We start from the raw sequence: 17,354 nt of genomic DNA on the forward strand, positions 1-17,354 counted from the left end.
AGCATTTGGCATAGTGCCTAGCACATAGTAAACAATTAATAATAGTGAGGATGAGGATGGAAGCTAACACTTGGTGCCAGGTACTGGGCTAACAGCTTTACATATATTAATGTACTCAATTAATCCTCACAATAACCCCATGAGGTTGGTTCTATTATAAATGTAATTTTAAAGAAGAAAAGGAGGCACAGAGGTGTCAAATAACTTGCTTGAGGTCACATGGCTAGTAGTGGCAGAGCTGCAGTTTGGAAGTGGGAGTCTGGTTCCAGAGCTTGCAGCAGTATCCTCCCTGCTGAACGCCTGTAGATGTTAGCCTTTGTAATGGCCACCTCTATATGTCAGGCACAGTCCTGGGGACAGAAAGGTATGGGATGGGGCAGTGCCTCTGCCCCACATCTTCAAAGGACAGACATTAGAACAGCTAATTTCAGTGTGTGACGAGAGAAACCAAGACATGTCCTGGGTTTTGTGGATCCCATTTCAGAGGCAGGGTGGACAGAGTAGAAGAGCTCAACTGCCAACCTGGCTCCTGTTTCCACTACACCAACAGCAGTGGTCCCACGGGTGACGTACTGAGGGGTGCGGGGGAAATACCTGCAGAAATTCCCCTGGTGCAAAAGCCTGCTTGGCTTTGCTGTGTTTGTTTGGGTACTGGGGATGAGAAGGAACATCCAAGTCAGAGGAGGTTTGGAAACCTGCCCAGGGACCCCGAGGGTCCCGCTGGGACACTGGGAGGCAGGATGGTGTCAGGCCCTAGGGCTGGGCCTCTAGGGTGAGAACTATGGGGCACCTGGAATGGGGGCTTAGGCATGGCCCACCCCAGGGCCATAGTTGGGGTCCGGGGAAGCCCAATCTGGGGCAGAAATGGCAAGTCCCACTAAGCAGCCAGACAGGTCACATTGTATCATGTGGGGTGAGAGTGCTGCTGACTGGCCATCAGGTCACCATGCTGGTTCTTCAGTAAACTTCCAGCTTTCTGTGAACCGGAAGCTGCCATTTATCACCAGGAAAATGTGGGGGTATGGGTGCAGCGGCTGGCCCTGAGCTGGCAGGAAAGGTGGGGCTGACTGGCTGGAGAGTTGTTCTGCCATATTCCCTCTATCCACAGTTGTGGAAGCCCTGGGAGCCAGCCAGGCCCACAGTCTTCCCTGTGAGCCTCTGTTTCCTGGGCCTGTCACCCTCTCAGCTATCACAAGGTTCCACTGTTGATTACTTTCCACAACATTCAGTTGAGGCCAGAGGTAGAAAGCACAGGCCAGGAGTGAGAAGCCACTTCTCATCTTGGCCTCTAGTAGAGAAATTCATGTGCATTAGGCATTCCCGAGGCCTTGGTTTCTCCACCCATACAATGACACGACCTCTCTCTGTCCTCTGGCACAAAGTTGACTGCTTGGGGAAGGGACTAGAGGAATTTTAGGGATCTGTAGGAAAAAGTGGAAGTTGAGAGGAAAAGGTTGCATATTGATTCCTGTTACAACATAGAGATGGGGCAAGAAAGGGCATTGGCAAGGGGCTAGAAGATCTGGGTTCCAGACCCAGTCTGGGTGATTTGGAGGGTGGGCAGTGGCGTGGCTGTTATCTCCTCCTCTGAGCCCTGGGCTCTTCCTATACCCACCCCTTCTTGGGCTATCAGGAGAAGCACTTGACGGCTGATGGGCAGAGCTCCTGCGAGGCATTTTTTGTGACAGCCCCTTCACAAAGGCCCAAGAAAATGCTCTCCAGGCTTCTCTGTCTCTTGATGACAGGTCCCAGGCCTTCTTCTCGGAGGACCCAGCCAGGGTGCTGCCACTAGCCAAAAGGAATGCCTCCCTGACTTCACCTCACATATCCAAAAGCTGTCCATTCTCTTTCTCAACCCATCTCTTCCTCTTCCTTGGGCCAAGCCTCCTCATCTTGGCTTGCTGCTTGCCCAGAGCTCAGCTCCTTGAACCTATGTGCCCCACTGCTGTCTAAGTGTTCTTTCAAAAACTTTGATCAGAAACTGACAGTCTCTTGCTCAGAACCCTTCAATGGCTCCCCATTGCTTGCAGAGTAAAATCTAAATGTCTTCCACGTACAGGACCTTTGAGGTATCTCTAACCCACACATCCAGAGTCCAGCTGCACTGAACCCTTCACAGTTCCTTGTAAGCCATGTTTCTTCCCACCTCCATGCCATGGATTCCTTAAGAAAGTCAGGCCCTCCCCTTTACCTTTCTTCTCTTTATTTATTTTTCCAAACATCAGTTCAATACCTACATGCTGCCATTTGTATAGTTAACTGTTTCACATGAGTATAGATAAAGTGAGGTCTGGAGAAATGCTCTAAAAATATTGATGGTGGCGAGATTTGAGAAGGGGTGACTTGAACGTTCTCTGTTAGGAGCTTCCCTGGCCTTTTGGGCCCTGCCAAGGTGTGTCAGGTACCTTCCTTGTAGCACACAGTTTATGGACACAGGGCCATCTGTCTGCCCATCTGCATCACTCCCCAGACTCTGAGCCCCTCAGGTGGGTGTGAGCCCACTGTTAAGTAGGATCTTTTGATGAGGCTACTTCAGTTAAGCTGTGACCCACCTCCATCAGGATGGGTCTTAATCCTATTACTGGAGTCCTTTAGAGGCAGAATGAAATTCAGACATAGCGAGAGAAAACCATAAAGGGAAGCAAGAAGCAAGAAGCTGAACATCAACAGAACCTGGAAGAGAAGGGAGAGGAGACACTGCCGTGTGCCTTGCCACATGACAAACCAAGCCCCAGAATGCCATAGTCTTTGGGAAGAAAGCATCTCCTTGATAACGCTTTGATTTGGATTTTTCTCAGCCTCAAATCATGAGTGAATAAATTCCCATTGTTTAACACAACCCATTTCCTGGTATTTGCCTTAGCAGCCCAGGAAACTAAAACACCACCCCACAGGCACCTACCTGGTCTACCCAAGGTCTGCAAGTCTCTGCTGGTACCCCTTGAGCAGGAAAGGTGATGAGGCCCCACCTGATCCCAGAGATTTCACCAACCTGCTCAGGAGGGCAACTGGGCAGGCTCTCTGGAGTCCTGGGTCATGGGACTTCATAAAGGAAGGGCAGAGTCAGTACCCTCTGTGAGGTGAAGACCAAGGTACCAAGTGGATGGTCAAGAGCCTCCCAGGGGTGCAGCCTTCTAGGGTCCCTCAGTGGTGGTTTTCTGTTTTCTGGGCCTTGTGGAGGAGCTCTGGGCTCAGCTGGCTGCTCTATGGGGTCTGTGAAGGGCCAGCTTCTCCCCTTTAAAGAGAGCTCCCCTTGGCAGTGCCCTCCTTGAGAACCCCAGGGAACCTGTGTTGGGCACTGCCTGGCCCTGAGAAGTGGTGCAGGGAGGCTGTGGGAGAACTGTAGCCAGGACTGAAGAGGCACTGCCCTTCAGCTAGGTGGTCTCTATGCCTGTGGGGAGGGATGGTTGGAGGAAGCTTCTGGAGGGGACTATGAGCTACTCCAAGTCCCCAGAAACCCAGCAAGGGCAGACATGAAGCCCGGGCTAGACAATAGGCCTGGCTCCGCCACCTGAGGCCAGCCCTCTAGGGGCCCCAGGAGAGCATGGTCCCACTGAGTGCTACAGCCTGAGTGCTGATCTTCGGCCTCAGAGATGTCTGCAATGGGGCACAGAAAGGTCTTGAAAGTCCATGCTGAAGCCTAGTGTCACCTCCCAACCCTGAACACTGAAGGCCTCTAGGCCCTGGGTACCCACAAGTGTCCTGAAAGGTATCCTGAGGGTTCTACTCCAATCCTGCCCTTTGCTGAGAATTTTGGGAGAGATGCTGTCATGGACAGTAGCAAAGTAGCCACAGGATAGAGGATTGGCTAGGAAAGGAGAGAGGGCAACCCAGCCTTTCATGACCTGGCCCTTGTTTGCCTCTCTAGCCTTCCTCTAATCATACTCCCCCACTGCCCTCCCCACTCTAGCCAAAGTTCTTTCCACATATACTGCCTTTGTTCATGGCCTTGCACACTGTTCCTTCTGGCTAGATCAATTTACCTCTTATCTTCTCCTTCCTAATGCCTTTTTGTTTATCAACACATGAACAAACAAAAACTACCCCCAAAGCATACAGTAATTTCCCAAGCCCAGTGGGATGGAGAGCTCAGCCCAGCCCTGGCATTTCTCCCAAGCAGATGCCTTGCCTTGGGCATCCAGGGTACTTACCTCTTACTTAGCTCCTTCAGGGCCCCACTTCGGCACAGGCCTAGGTAATCCCCCAGAAGCTTCAGCTGCTCCCGGCTCTTCCCAATGAGGTGCATCCGCTCCACGTGCTTGTACAGAGATGCGTTCACCAGCTGCAGGTTGATGAGGGGCTGGACCTGGATCTGTGTCAGGAATTTCAGAGCCTGCCGGCAAATCTGGAGACACCACCAGGTGATGGGGGTGAGAAAGAACAGCCCTTCAGTATCACCTACTCACTCATCCACCCCTGCAACTACCCACCAAGGGAAGTAGTACAATCCTCATTTTTTAGATGAGGTTCAGAGATAAAGTGACTTGGCCAGGTCACACAGTGCATATCTGGTAAAATCAGGATTTGAAGCTGGTTTACCTAACACCCAACTACCCTCCTGGCATGGCATTATGCTGCTGCACCCTCCTGACCATGTGAAATGAGGGAGGAGCCTCTTGAGTCAACACCTCTCTCCTCCTGGGTCTCACAGATCCTTCCCACTATTTCCTGTTTTCCCAGCCTCCCATTTTCCTGTCTGAAGGAAACAGGCAATCCTCCCTGGGCTCTGACTCAGGAACCAGGTGATTAGTCTGAGTCAGGCTCCAACCACAGGAAGCCAAAGATCAGATTCAACTAAACAACAAGTGTCCCCAAGCTCACTCAGCTCTTGCCAGCAGCAACAATCAGTGCTTCCCCAAGTCTCTGTGTGGAGTTTGGTGTTTAATCTCAGCCTCTCCTAGCTGGTAGGGTGTTAAAAGTTCTACCCTCAGCCCTGATCTTAATGACAATGATAATTATTGAGCACCTATTATTTGCTAGATTGGGTTAGAGACCCCAATCATGTCCTTTTCATCCTCTTAACAATCCAAAAGGGAAGGTGTCCTTACCTTCATTTTACAGATGAAGAAACTGAGGCTCAGAGAACTAAAGTGAAAAGAGGATTGAGATGATAGCTGTGTCCTGAATGAGGTGTGGGGGTAACATGCTCTTTCCAGGGTCGGGAGTTGGGGGGATTTGCTCCCTGGCATTGCTTCTTGCAGGTATTAGAGGAAATAAAAAGGGACGCGAGCAGCAGTAGCAGGTGTGTACCTATGGCTAGGGGGTGGGGGAGTACTCTCACAACCTCTTTCCCACCTTTTCACACAGGCTCACCTGGGCATTATGTGGGACACTTGGTATGCTAGCCTGCCCCTCTGGCTGGATGGTGCTCCTACCTGTTCTCAGCTATTAAAAACAAAACAACCCACCCAGATCAAGATGGCTGAGTGAGATGCTTCAGAGCTTCACCCACCCCACCTCCCCCACAGAAGTTTGAACAACCAGCAAGAACTGACAGAAACTTCTGTCTAAAAGTTCCAGAAAACAATAACAGGATTGCTGTAATGGGGAAAGCACTGAATCAAGAAAAAGTCCATTGAAAAGTGGTAGGGTCTCGGGGAGCCTTGGCTGGCTCCTCCCTATTCCCATGGCTCCAAACAGAGATGTTCTGTGTTCCCAGGGTGGATTCCTGATTCCGAAGGGAGTAGAGTAACCCTTGTGCACATATGGGAGCATGTATGTCTGGCCCAATCTGTCTGGTTGGCCTGAGGGCCTCTCTGTCCTAGAACTTGCTCTCCACAGAACACTGTGGGAGAGCAGTCAAGGTATGCTGCCCGGGGCAAGGGGTTGCAGGCTGTAGGACATACAGTGCAGTGTCTAGACAAGTGAGAAAACTTTACGATGGAAGAGGGGACATATGTACTGTGTAAATGGGGGAATTTCTAGGGCCACATGCATACCCAGGACAAGAGGAATGCTCAGAAAGGATCAGGGAGGTCCCTAGGCTTTGGCCTAGAGCCATTCTCCAAACTCATGCTGTAGAAAAGCCTTGAAGGACAGCACTAACACAGGACAATCTGAAAAAACTTGGGAAAGATGTTCTTTTTTCCTTCTTATTTTTTATTTTTTTTATTAGCTCCTAGCATTCAAGGAAAGCTCTATCCTAACACTAGCTGGATACAAGTTTAAGGAACAGATCCTCAGAATCTAAATTCCAGTGATAACACACAAAATATCAAAATGCCCAGGTTTTCACATAATATTACAAAACACACAAAGAACAGGAAGTGATGGAGCAGGCAAAGGAGAAAATTAAAACATTAGAAACCATCAGTGATGAGGATTAGACCTGGGACATTCCTCACAAAGACTTAATAAAAATGGTCCTAAATATGCTCAAAGAGCTAAGGAAAACATGGGCAAAGAACTGAAGGAAATGAGGAAAATGACAGATGAACCACAAAGAGAATATCAATGATAGAAATTATGAAAAGGGACCTAATAGAGCTAAAGAACATAGTTAACAGAAATTAGAAATTCCCTAGAGGGGTTCAACAACAGATTGGAGCAGGCAGAAGAAAGAATCAGTTTACTTAAAGGTAAGATAATTGAAATCATCCAGTCTGAAAAGCAGAAAGAAGGAAGAATGAAGAAAACTGAATAGAGCTTGAGGACAAGCTTGTGGGACACCATCAAATGTGCCAATATATGCATTGTTGGAGACCCAGAAGGAGAAGAAAAAGAGAAAGGGCAGAGAGAATACACAAAGAAATAATGGCTGAAAACTCCCCAAATTTAACAAAAGACATGAATATACACATCCAAAATGCTCAATGAACTCCAAACAAGATAAACCCAAAATCCCACAGTGAGCCATGTTATAATCAAACTGTTGAATGCCAAAGGCAAAGAGAGACTTTAGAAAGTCATAAGAGAGAAGCAACGTATCACATACAGGGGAACATCAATAAGATGAAATGCCAGTTTTTCACTGGAAACCATGGAGGCGAGAAGGCAACTGGGAAGACATATTTAAAGTGCTAGAACCAAAAAATGCCAACCAAGAATTCTGTATCCAGCAAAAATACATTTTAAAAATGAGGGAGGAGGTATATACCCAAAAGAATTGAAAGTAGGGCCTCAAATAGATATTTGCACACTGATGTTCACATGGCAACAATTGCCAAAAGATGGAAGCAACCCAAGTGTCCATCAACCAATGAATGGATAAACAAAATGTGGTACATATATACAATGGAATATTATTTAGTTTTAAAAAACAATGAAGTTCTGTTACATATAACAACATGGATGAACCCTGAAGATATCACGTTGAATGAAATAAACCAGATTGAAAAGGACAAATAATATATGATCTCACTGATATGAAACAATTAGAATAAGCAAACTCATAGAGTCAGAATCTAGAATACAGGTTAACAGGGGATGCAGTGTGATTTAGGAAATGGGGCATTAAGGCTTAACTTACAGAGTTCCTATTTGGGATGATGAAAAGTTTTGGTAATGGATGGTAGTGATGATATCTCAGTATTGTGAATATAATTAACAGTACTGAAGACAGTGAACCCTAAGTTAAATCATGGACTATAGCTAATAGTACAAATATAAAAATGCACTTTCATCAATTGTAACAAATGTTCCACACCAATGCAAGGTGTTATTAATAGGGTGACATTTGGGAATCCTGTATTTTATGGATGATTGTTCTGTAACCCATGACTTCTCTAAAAAAAAAAAACAAGAAATGTGAGGAAGGAATTAAGGCATTCCCAGATAAACAAAAGCTGAGGGACTTTGTCACCACTAGACCTACCCTCCAAGAAATGCTAAAAGGGGTTCTATAAGTTGAAAGGAGATGCACTAATGAATTGACTGAAGACACATGAAAAAACTAAAGATCTACAGTAAAAGTAATGACATGGGTAAACAGAAATACCAGTACTATTGTATTTTTGATTTGTAATTCCATGGTTTACTTCCTACAGTATCTAAAAGACAAATGTATAAAAAATGTAATGATAAATCAATGGTTTTAAGACTCACAGAGTATAAATATGTAATCTGGTCAAGAACTATAAAAAGGAAGGGAAATGGACGGGTATAAAAACATAGTTTATGTATATTATTGAAGTTGTTAGGTTGGTATCAAAGCAAATGAGATTGTCACAAATTTAGGATGCTACATTTAAGCCCCATGGTAAACAGAGAGAAAACGCAAACTCATAGAGACAGAAAGTAGAGTACACGTTACCAGGTATGGGGGCAGGGGCAACAGGGAATTAATGCAAAATGAGTGTAGGGTTTCTATTTGGAGTGAAGGGAAAACTGTAGTGGTAGTTGGTGGTGAGGATACTGCAACATTATGAATGTGATTAATCTTACTGAAAAGTATGTTTGGGTCAGGTAGGAAGATTTGTGTGTATCATGTTTCCATAATTTAAAAAGAAAGAGAAGGATGTGGAGGGAAGAGAAACAAAAGAGATAATAACAATTAAATGCAATATATGATACTGGATGGGGTCTAAGATCAAAGGAGAAAAGCCTTTTGAAAAGAACATTACTGGGACATAAGAAAAAATTAGAATATAGGATGTAAGACTTATATCAAAGTTAAATTTCTTAAACTTGATAACTGTACTTAAAGTGATTACGTAAGTGAATATCCTTGCTTTGAGGAAGTACACATGGAAGTATTATGTGTTCAAAGAGTATGTGTGCAACTTGTTTTCAAATGTTCAGAAAATGGAAGGAAGGAAGAGGGGAGGGAGGGAGGGAGGAATGGGAAAGGTGGAAAAAGTTAAATTTGTTGGATTTGGGTATCTGGCAGTGGGTGGGAATATGGTGGAATTCTCTGTATGTATTTGTATTATATCTGTAACTTTCCTGTAAGTTTGAAATTGTTTCAAAATAAAAATTTACAAAACAAAAAAAATTTTGCAATTCCACATCTAAAAAGTGGAGCCCAGGTCTGAACTGAGGAGTTGTCCCTGCACACCAGCTGCCCCACTAGCTAATGAGAAACCTCTCTCCCCTGCAGGTTCCTGATGCCATGACAGGAGGTATGGGCGAACCGAGATGCTCTCCATGGGTGACTGCTGCATTGTGGTTGAAGTTAGGTTTTGGGGTCAGAACTGGATTTGAATCCTGGCTCTACTGCTTCCTAACTGTATTAACTGGCAAAATTTAGATCTGTGATTTAGCTTCCTTGTCTGTAAATAAACCTCAAGGGATTATTTTAAGTTTAGATTAAAAGAAACAATCCATGTAAGCTTCTGGCACAGGGCCTGACACGTAGCTCATCCTCAGTAAATGTGAGCTGCTATCTTTGAGGGCCTGTTGTGGTCCAGGTGTCCTCTTGAGGGTCTTCAAGAGACTGGCTTCTATATTGGAGATGGGGGGTCTAGGAGCCTCCTGTCTCCCAGCTCCACCGGCATCTCTTGCCATTCCTAGCAATGGACAACTCTTCTTTTTACCATTTCCTAGAGCTCTTAGGTACCAACCCCTGAGCCTAGGGCAACCCAGTGGCAACCCCCTCATGACTTGGATCAAACTGCTATTCTCCAGCCCCAGCTAAGCTCTTCTTCCCAAGACTCAGGCTTTGGGTAAGGCTCAGATGAAATAACACACAGGAATGTGCACTGAAAAGTGCCAAGTACTGCATATGGACAGGGGCTCCATGCTCCCCAGGGACTGTTCCTGTCCTGTGGGCATGAAGAAGACAGACAAAGAAAAAGCCCCGGCAATGGGCTAACATCCTGCCCATTGCCAGCCAGGCCTCGGTACAAGTGGGTTAACGAGAATGAATACAGCAAACAATAAGGCCCCAAACTCTCAAGCTAGCCCTTTCTACTTTGAATTTCCCTGTCTTTCCCAGGTCAGTGATCTTTGAGAGACCTGGATATTTCCTGATCTCAGCTATACCTAGAGAATAATTTTAATTTTCTAGTTAGAAGAAGAAATAGCACAGGATAATAGCAGTGAATAGAGAAGGCTCAACAGAAGTATCAGGGTCTTGTAAACAGTGGCTGTGTTTTATAATCAAAGGTTTCTGTATGTTTTGGGGGATTTTGAGGTTTAATACACTATATATGGTAGGTTAAATACTTAACACTAAGAGGCAGGGATGGGAACAAGATAAACTGTTACCGCCTTTCTCCACCCCTCCTCCCCTTCCAGCCTCCGCCGTCCTTCCCGCCAGTCCCGCCCATATTGCCAACCTACAATCTGCCCTCTTCCCCAGTAACTGCTTACCTCAGGTCGGTCCATCAGCTTTAGCTTATCCACAGCCGCCCAGTAGATAACCCTCCCTTCATCACACTCCTCCCTCTACCCAACCCTATATAACTAAGTGTACTTCCACAATAAAGCAGACCTGTTCTTGCGCTCAAGCGGTCTCCGTGGTTTTTCCTCAACCGCGCGTCCCCCACGCCTGGAGATCCGGTGCTCCCTCTCGGGGCACCCCCCGCCGGAGGATCGGCAGGAGCAAGCGCCCCCGACTCTCGGGCCTGAGCGAAGTTGAAACCCTCCCGCTCAGCGACAATTGGCGCCCAATGTGGGGCAGCTCCTCCCCCGGCCCCTCTCTGCTGCTGCTGCTGCTGTGATCATGACGGCTTTCCTCATCTCCAGGTAGGGACCCCTTGCCGTCGTCCCATTCCTATCTCGTCATGGGCGCCTCTTTGTCATTGCGTCAGGCGCCTCAAGTCAGGGCCCTCGCTGCCCTGCTCGATGCCAATGGAGTCCGCGTCTCCCTGCGGCAGCTCCAAAAGTACTGGGATCTCTTGCTCCCTTTTAATCCGTGGCTCGCCACCTGTCAACTCTGGAGCCCAGATACGTACTCGTGTCTCATAGATCGAGTCACCTCTGCCATGGAGCACGAGAAACGCGCCTTCCCAACAGGCCTCTTACCCGTTCTCGTTGCCATTCGCGCTTGTCTCCTTGGCGCTCCAACAGAAGCCGTTTATGAAGCTTCTCCCAAACGGCCTCTAGACTGTGATCCCGATTAGCCCGCCGACAATGACTCTCTGTCTGACCAACTTGCTGCCGCTCTCGAGCGCGAACCTCCCCGCCCGAGCTCTCTGCAGCAGACAGAAACCACCCCTGCCGCTCCCCAAGATGGCGGACTCCCGCCTTCTTCCTCCATTTCTGCCCAAGATGGCGCGCATCCGGCTTCTTCTTCGCCGGTGCCTTTGTCCTCCTCCCACCTTTACCCGCCTCTTCCTGCCCAGTCAGCATCCGGTTCGGGCCCGGAAACTGCATGGTCGCCATCTTCCGTTAAACCGGAAGCGCCCCTTACGCCATCTTGTCCGCTGCTGGATGTAGCTGCTCCGCCATCTTGGCCGGCGCCCGGAAGGGTCCCGCCGCCATTTTGTTATCACCCGGAAGCTGCTAAGCCACCATTTTCTCACCCGTGTTCCGCTTATCCCTTGCCGCCGCCGTACGGCAATAGCCCTTCACCTGCCTTGGCTGCTCAATCGGTCCCCGATGCCACATCTTCTCAAACCCCTCAGCTGTATCCGTTGAATCTGCAGCCCACGCCGCAGCGACCCCAAACTTGGTTACCCTTTACAGCGGAAGAGGTCAGAACTCCGCAAAGCTGTGAAGGAAGACGGGATTGGCAGCCCCTATGCGCAGCAACTCCTTGAGGAGTTGGGGACCCAACTCGTTCTCCCATATGACTGGATTGCACTAGCCCGTGCTGTCCTGACGCCGGGTCAATTTATTGAATGGCGCGCCCATTATCAAGCGGCTGTTGACCGGCAAATCATGGAGAATGCTCAAGCTGGCGTTCTCGATCCCTCCGATGCATACACGGGGACCAACAATTATGCAGACCCTCGTTCTTATCTCCAAATTGACCCAGGGTTTTGGCACTGGGTAAAAGTCCTCGTCCAGCGGTCTTTCTCTCTAGTCTCCACCAAGCAGCCCACCAAACTCGCACAACTGCTTCAAGACTCTAATGAGACTTTCCCAGCATTTGTCGCCCGCGTCCTTGAAGCTTGTCAGCGAAAAATTTCTAGGGAGGATGCCCAGTTTGCGCTGGCCAAAGAACTTACCATAGACGGGTGCCTTGCGCCGTTCCGGGCCGTAGTCCTTCCCATACGCGACAAAGCTCTGCACGAGTGGGTCCTTGCTTGCCGTGACGTCGACCCACAAGTCAAGACACTCACCGCTGTCTTTGCCTCTGCCATGGCTGTTTCATCCGCCCCCACTCCTGTCTGCTTTCGGTGTGGCCAGCCCGGCCACTTCATCCACGAGTGCTCCCAGCCAGGCCCAACGCCTCACTCAGACCCGCCGTCGAGGCGGCCAAGGGGCCCTTCTACGCCGTGTCCGCGTTGTGGAAAAGGATATCACTGGGCCTGCGACTGCCGTTCCGCCCAAGGTTCCCAGCAGCCTTTAAACTCCCAGCGGGGCAGGCCTCAGCCCCACCCTCAAGAGGCCCTCCGAAAAATTCCCAAGCCATAATGTGGACAATGCCCATCACGCGCCGCCAGAGACCCTCATTAGAGCTCAAGATCGATGGGCAATGGCTCGATGGGCTCCTGGATTCTGGCGCTGAAGTCTCCTGTGTTCCCTTCGAGGTCGCTGCGTTCAATCACTGGCCCCTAGAAACTGGTCCTCAAGTCATCGGCGCCACGGGAGCCGCTACCTCCTGGAAAACATCCCAGCCTCTGCATTGGAGCGACCGAGAAGGCCACGAAGGCCAAATTCGCCCACCTCGTCCTTTCGTCTGTCCAGACCATCTTGTGGGGGAGAGACGTCCTCAGCCAGCTAAAGGCCAGAATCACCACAGAAGCCTTCTCAGCTGCGCTGCCCCCCCCCCCCCTTCTAGGGGCCACTGCTCCCATCTCAAAACCTGACCCTATCCCTCTGGAATGGGACACAGAGGAGCCCATCTGGGTCGAGCAGTGGCCCTTGCCAGCTCACAAATTGCAGGCTCTCTCTGCTCTCGTCGAAGAGCAACTGCAAGCAAGACATATAGAGCCATCCACCAGTCCCTACAACTCGCCAGTCTTCGTTATCAGCAAAAAGAACACCGGCAAATACCGCCTTCTCCACGACCTCCGCGAAATCAATAAGCATATTAAGCCAATGGGGTCACCTCAACCAGGATGCCCGCACCCCACTGCAGTCCCCCAGCATTTTCATGCGGCAACCATTGACATCAAGGACTGCTTTTTCTCTATTCCTCTTCACCCCCAGGACTGTCCGCGATTTGCGTTCACAGTTCCACGCACCAACAACAAAGGCGCAGCGCTGCGATTTCAGTGGCGAGTGCTACCTCAAGGCATGCGCAACAGCCCGACCATGTGCCAACTGTATGTCAACCATGCTATTGAGCCGCTGCGCTCCAGATACGATCCGGAGCATAGGTACATCATCCACTATATGGATGATCTCCTCTTGGCAGCGAGTTCCAGCGCGCTCCTCAATGACCTGCTCTCAGCAGTGATGACAAACCTTTCCAGCCTCGGACTTACCGTGCAGTCGGATAAGATAAACCTCCAGCCTCCTTTTCAATTCCTGGGCTTTCATTTTCATCAGTTCATCCAACCCACAAGCCCAAAGATCCACCTTTCTCACAAGATGACGCTCACTGAGCTCCAACAACTCTGTGGGCAAATCAATTGGCTTCGCTCGGCGCTCCCTATCACAACAGCGCAAATGCAGCCCCTCTTCGAGCTCAACCAAGGATAGCCCACCAACTGCAGTCACTCGCAGCATCACCACTACCCCCGCTGCCCGAGAAGCCGTCCAACAGGTCAGCACCGCTCTGCAGCAGTGCCGCCTACAGCGGTTCTCCCCTGACCTTCCAATTTTGGCTTTAATTCTGCCGACGCCGGTCACTCCCACGGGTCTCTTATGGCAAGATGGCCCCCTCCTCTTTCTTCATACGTCAAAAAGCAAGCTCCCAAAAATCTGCCCTTTCATAAGGGCCTGGATCGCGCTAGCCACTGACTTAGTACTTCTCTCCATACAGACGTATGGTATCCCGCCACACACCATTGTCTGGCCTTTAGATGGCAAAGAAGTTACCTCCCTCATCATAAACAATGCCCAAATGCAGAGCCTGGTAGAGCTCTTTCGTGGCTCCTTTGACAACCACTATCCTCATCACCGATTGCTGCAACGAATGTCCCAATTGGCGTTTTCTAACCCGTTCCGTCCATTGCCCGCACGGAACCCGATCCCTTCAGCCATCACTGCCTTCACAGATGCCTCAAAAATGGCGTTCGCTGCCATCATATACACTCCTGGGAATCCTGAGCCACGGCAGCTGCTATTCGCAAACGACTTTTCTGTTCAAGTGGGCGAGCTTCTAGCTGTCGCTGCAGTCCTCAATCTCCACCCAGACCAGCCTCTCAACATTTTTACTGACAGCCTGTACACTCTTCAGGTGTGTCGCAGCCTCCCGCTTGCCACTTTCCTACCAAGTGACTCAAACATCGATCCGGCGCTCGCCTTCGTGCAGCGGCTGCTTGAAGAACGGCAGCAGCCCTGGTTCATTGCTCACATTAGAAGCCACTCTGGCCTACCAGGGCCTCTAGCTCAAGGAAATAACCTTGCTGACGCTTCAGTGTCCACCCACCGGATAAACTCAGTCACTCTTCATGAAAACTCTGCCGACGGGCCGCGGCTTGGAGACTTTGTTAATCAAGCCAAGCTCCTGCATTCCCAATTCTACTTCTCTGCGCGATCTATCCGGAAGCTCTTCCCAGACCTACCCATTGAAACTTGCAAACACCTTGTACGCGCATGTCGGACTTGCGCGCCATTGTTACCACTTCGGCCTTTGCAGCCTCAGGGTGCTAACCCCCGCGGCCTCCGCCCGAACTCAAGGTGGCAATTAGATGTCACTCATGTCAGTGCATTTGGCCGCCTCAAATATCTTCATGTGGCAATTGACACCTTTTCGCACCTGTGTTATGCAGTTCCTCTCACAGGAGAAAGTGCTAAACATTGCATCAAAGCACTTCGCCAGGCTATTTTGTTCATGGGAATTCCATGGGACCTCAAAACAGACAACGGTCCTGCTTATCGCAGCACCGCCTTCGCCAGCTTCGTGCAGATGTATCACATCACACATCATTTTGGCATTCCATACAATCCACTGGGGCAAGGAATTGTCGAGCGCACTCACCGACAGCTCAAGCTACTCATTCAGAAGGAATCAGCCTCGTCTCCCCACAAGGCCCCGGCTGACGTCGTGACTGCCTGCCTCATCCATCACAATCTTTTAACCTTCGATGACAATGGACTCTCCCCTACCCACAAGCATTGGGGACCCATGTGGCAGCCCTCGCAAGTTCCCCTTGTCCATTGGAAAGACCCTGCCACAAACCGTTGGCAAGATCCAGCTCCCCTCCTAGCACAGGGGAGGGGCTTTGCTTGCGTCTTTCCAGATTCTGAACCGCAGCCGCTCTGGGTTCCTGGGCGCTGCATCCGGCCTGCCACTGACCCACTAGTTCCACCGAACGATCAGCACCCGATGCCTTCGGTGAGAGATAATATCGACAGTGGGTATGGCCCAGATGTCGCCCCGTTCACCCGGATCCAGCACCAGCCATCATCGAGAAATGCCCCCCCTTAAAAACGTTACTAACCCCTACCCCGCTCTCTTTACCCCCTGCCTCAACGTCGCCACCCTCAACGCCACTAATGAAACCTGTCTGCTTATTCTCCTCGCTCCACGAGTCCTTTTTCATGGAGACGACGACTTCTTTCTCTCCCTCCACGCCCAACACCTCTCCTCCCACATTCAAAAAAGGGAGCCTGTCACTGCTGTTCTTACCGTCGCCACCCTTTTAGGTCTCGCTGGAGCAGGCACAGGGATCGCCGCCCTTGCTACGCAATCCGCCTCTCTCTCCTCCCTCCGACAGGCAGTCGATCAAGATATTACCTATCTCCAAGAGGCTGTTGAGCATCTAAAAAACTCCCTTAGCTCTCTCTCTGAGGTTGTCCTCCAGAACAGCTGCGGCCTTGACCTCCTCCTACTCAAAGAGGGGGGCCTCTGCGCCGCCCTTGGAGAAGAGTGTTGTGTATACGCCGACACCACCGGCCTCGCAGAAAATAGCCTACAAAAGGTCCGCGAAGGCCTGGAACGACGCCAAAGAGAACGCGACAACTACTCCTCTACATTCTTCCACTCTCTCCTCCCATACCTGCTCCCATTCCTAGGCCCCCTTATCATTATCCTTCTAGCCCTCACTGTGGGCCCCTGGGCCATCAAAAGGATAGTCCACCTTGCCAAAGACCAAGCCAATGCAGTGTTCAGCTCTTTTGTACAAGTCCACTACCAACGCCTCGCCACCACTGAGTCCCCCCCCAGCCATCCACCTCACCCCTTCCGCCCTCGCCACCTGCTCCGGACTGCACGCCTATAGCTTCTTGTCTTCCTCCCCTCACCTCTCCCCAACTATTCCTCCCCCTCGGGCGGGGGGTTCGAGGACATCACGGGCCCGTTTCGCTGGCAAGGCTCGGCGCGCGCCAGGCGCCGGCGTGCGCCGACCCTAATGGCGGACACATGTGTCCTGGCCAGATGCTATGTTGTCCGCTCATGGCCGGCCGGCCCTCGTGATTTCCCCCCGCCCCTCGTCTCACCCCAGTACCCGTCCCTATGACCTCCTTTTCCTCCTCTTCCTCATAATCCTTGTCTCTTGTTGCTACGCACACCGAGTCACTTACACCCACCGTGCGCACCAAAACCTGTTGCTTCTATTTCTTTTTAAAACAAAAGGAGCAATTGTTACCGCCTTTCTCCACCCCTCCTCCCCTTCCAGCCTCCGCCGTCCTTCCCGCCAGTCCCGCCCATATTGCCAACCTACAATCTGCCCTCTTCCCCAGTAACTGCTTACCTCAGGTCGGTCCATCAGCTTTAGCTTATCCACAGCCGCCCAGTAGATAACCCTCCCTTCATCACACTCCTCCCTCTACCCAACCCTATATAACTAAGTGTACTTCCGCAATAAAGCAGACCTGTTCTTGCGCTCAAGCGGTCTCCGTGGTTTTTCCTCAACCGCGCGTCCCCCACGCCTGGAGATCCGGTGCTCCCTCTCGGGGCACCCCCCGCCGGAGGATCGGCAGGAGCAAGCCCCCCCGACTCTCGGGCCTGAGCGAAGTTGAAACCCTCCCGCTCAGCGACAATAAACAACAAAAAGACAAAGTGAAATCACTTCTTTGGGGTCTCCCCATTCCCAGGTGGATGAAGATGTAGGGACCTAACTATGGCACAGGCTACCATTGGGGAGAGGCATAGGTCCCAAGCAAGGGTTTTCATAGCTTGAGACTTGCTCTGAGAATCATGTCCCCTGTACCCGGAGGAGCATACTGTGTCTGTCTTATTAGAAATCTTTGCC

At 50.2% G+C, this 17,354-nt stretch overlaps 1 protein-coding gene across 6 annotated transcripts in view; it reads right to left on the reverse strand.

The window, feature by feature from the left end:
* The window catches only part of PLEKHM1 (pleckstrin homology and RUN domain containing M1), a 59,324-nt gene that overhangs the window by 3,881 nt on the left and 38,089 nt on the right, over positions 1-17,354 (reverse strand). For all 6 annotated transcript variants that reach the window (XM_058284395.2, XM_071210716.1, XM_058284396.2 and 3 more), the window contains one exon: positions 4,152-4,345. In XM_058284395.2, the coding sequence (XP_058140378.1) occupies positions 4,152-4,345 (194 nt within the window). The remainder of the gene's footprint in view (positions 1-4,151; positions 4,346-17,354) is intronic.

Source organism: Dasypus novemcinctus, chromosome 21 (assembly GCF_030445035.2).
Source record: "Dasypus novemcinctus isolate mDasNov1 chromosome 21, mDasNov1.1.hap2, whole genome shotgun sequence".
Classification (NCBI taxonomy): Eukaryota; Metazoa; Chordata; class Mammalia; order Cingulata; family Dasypodidae; genus Dasypus; species Dasypus novemcinctus.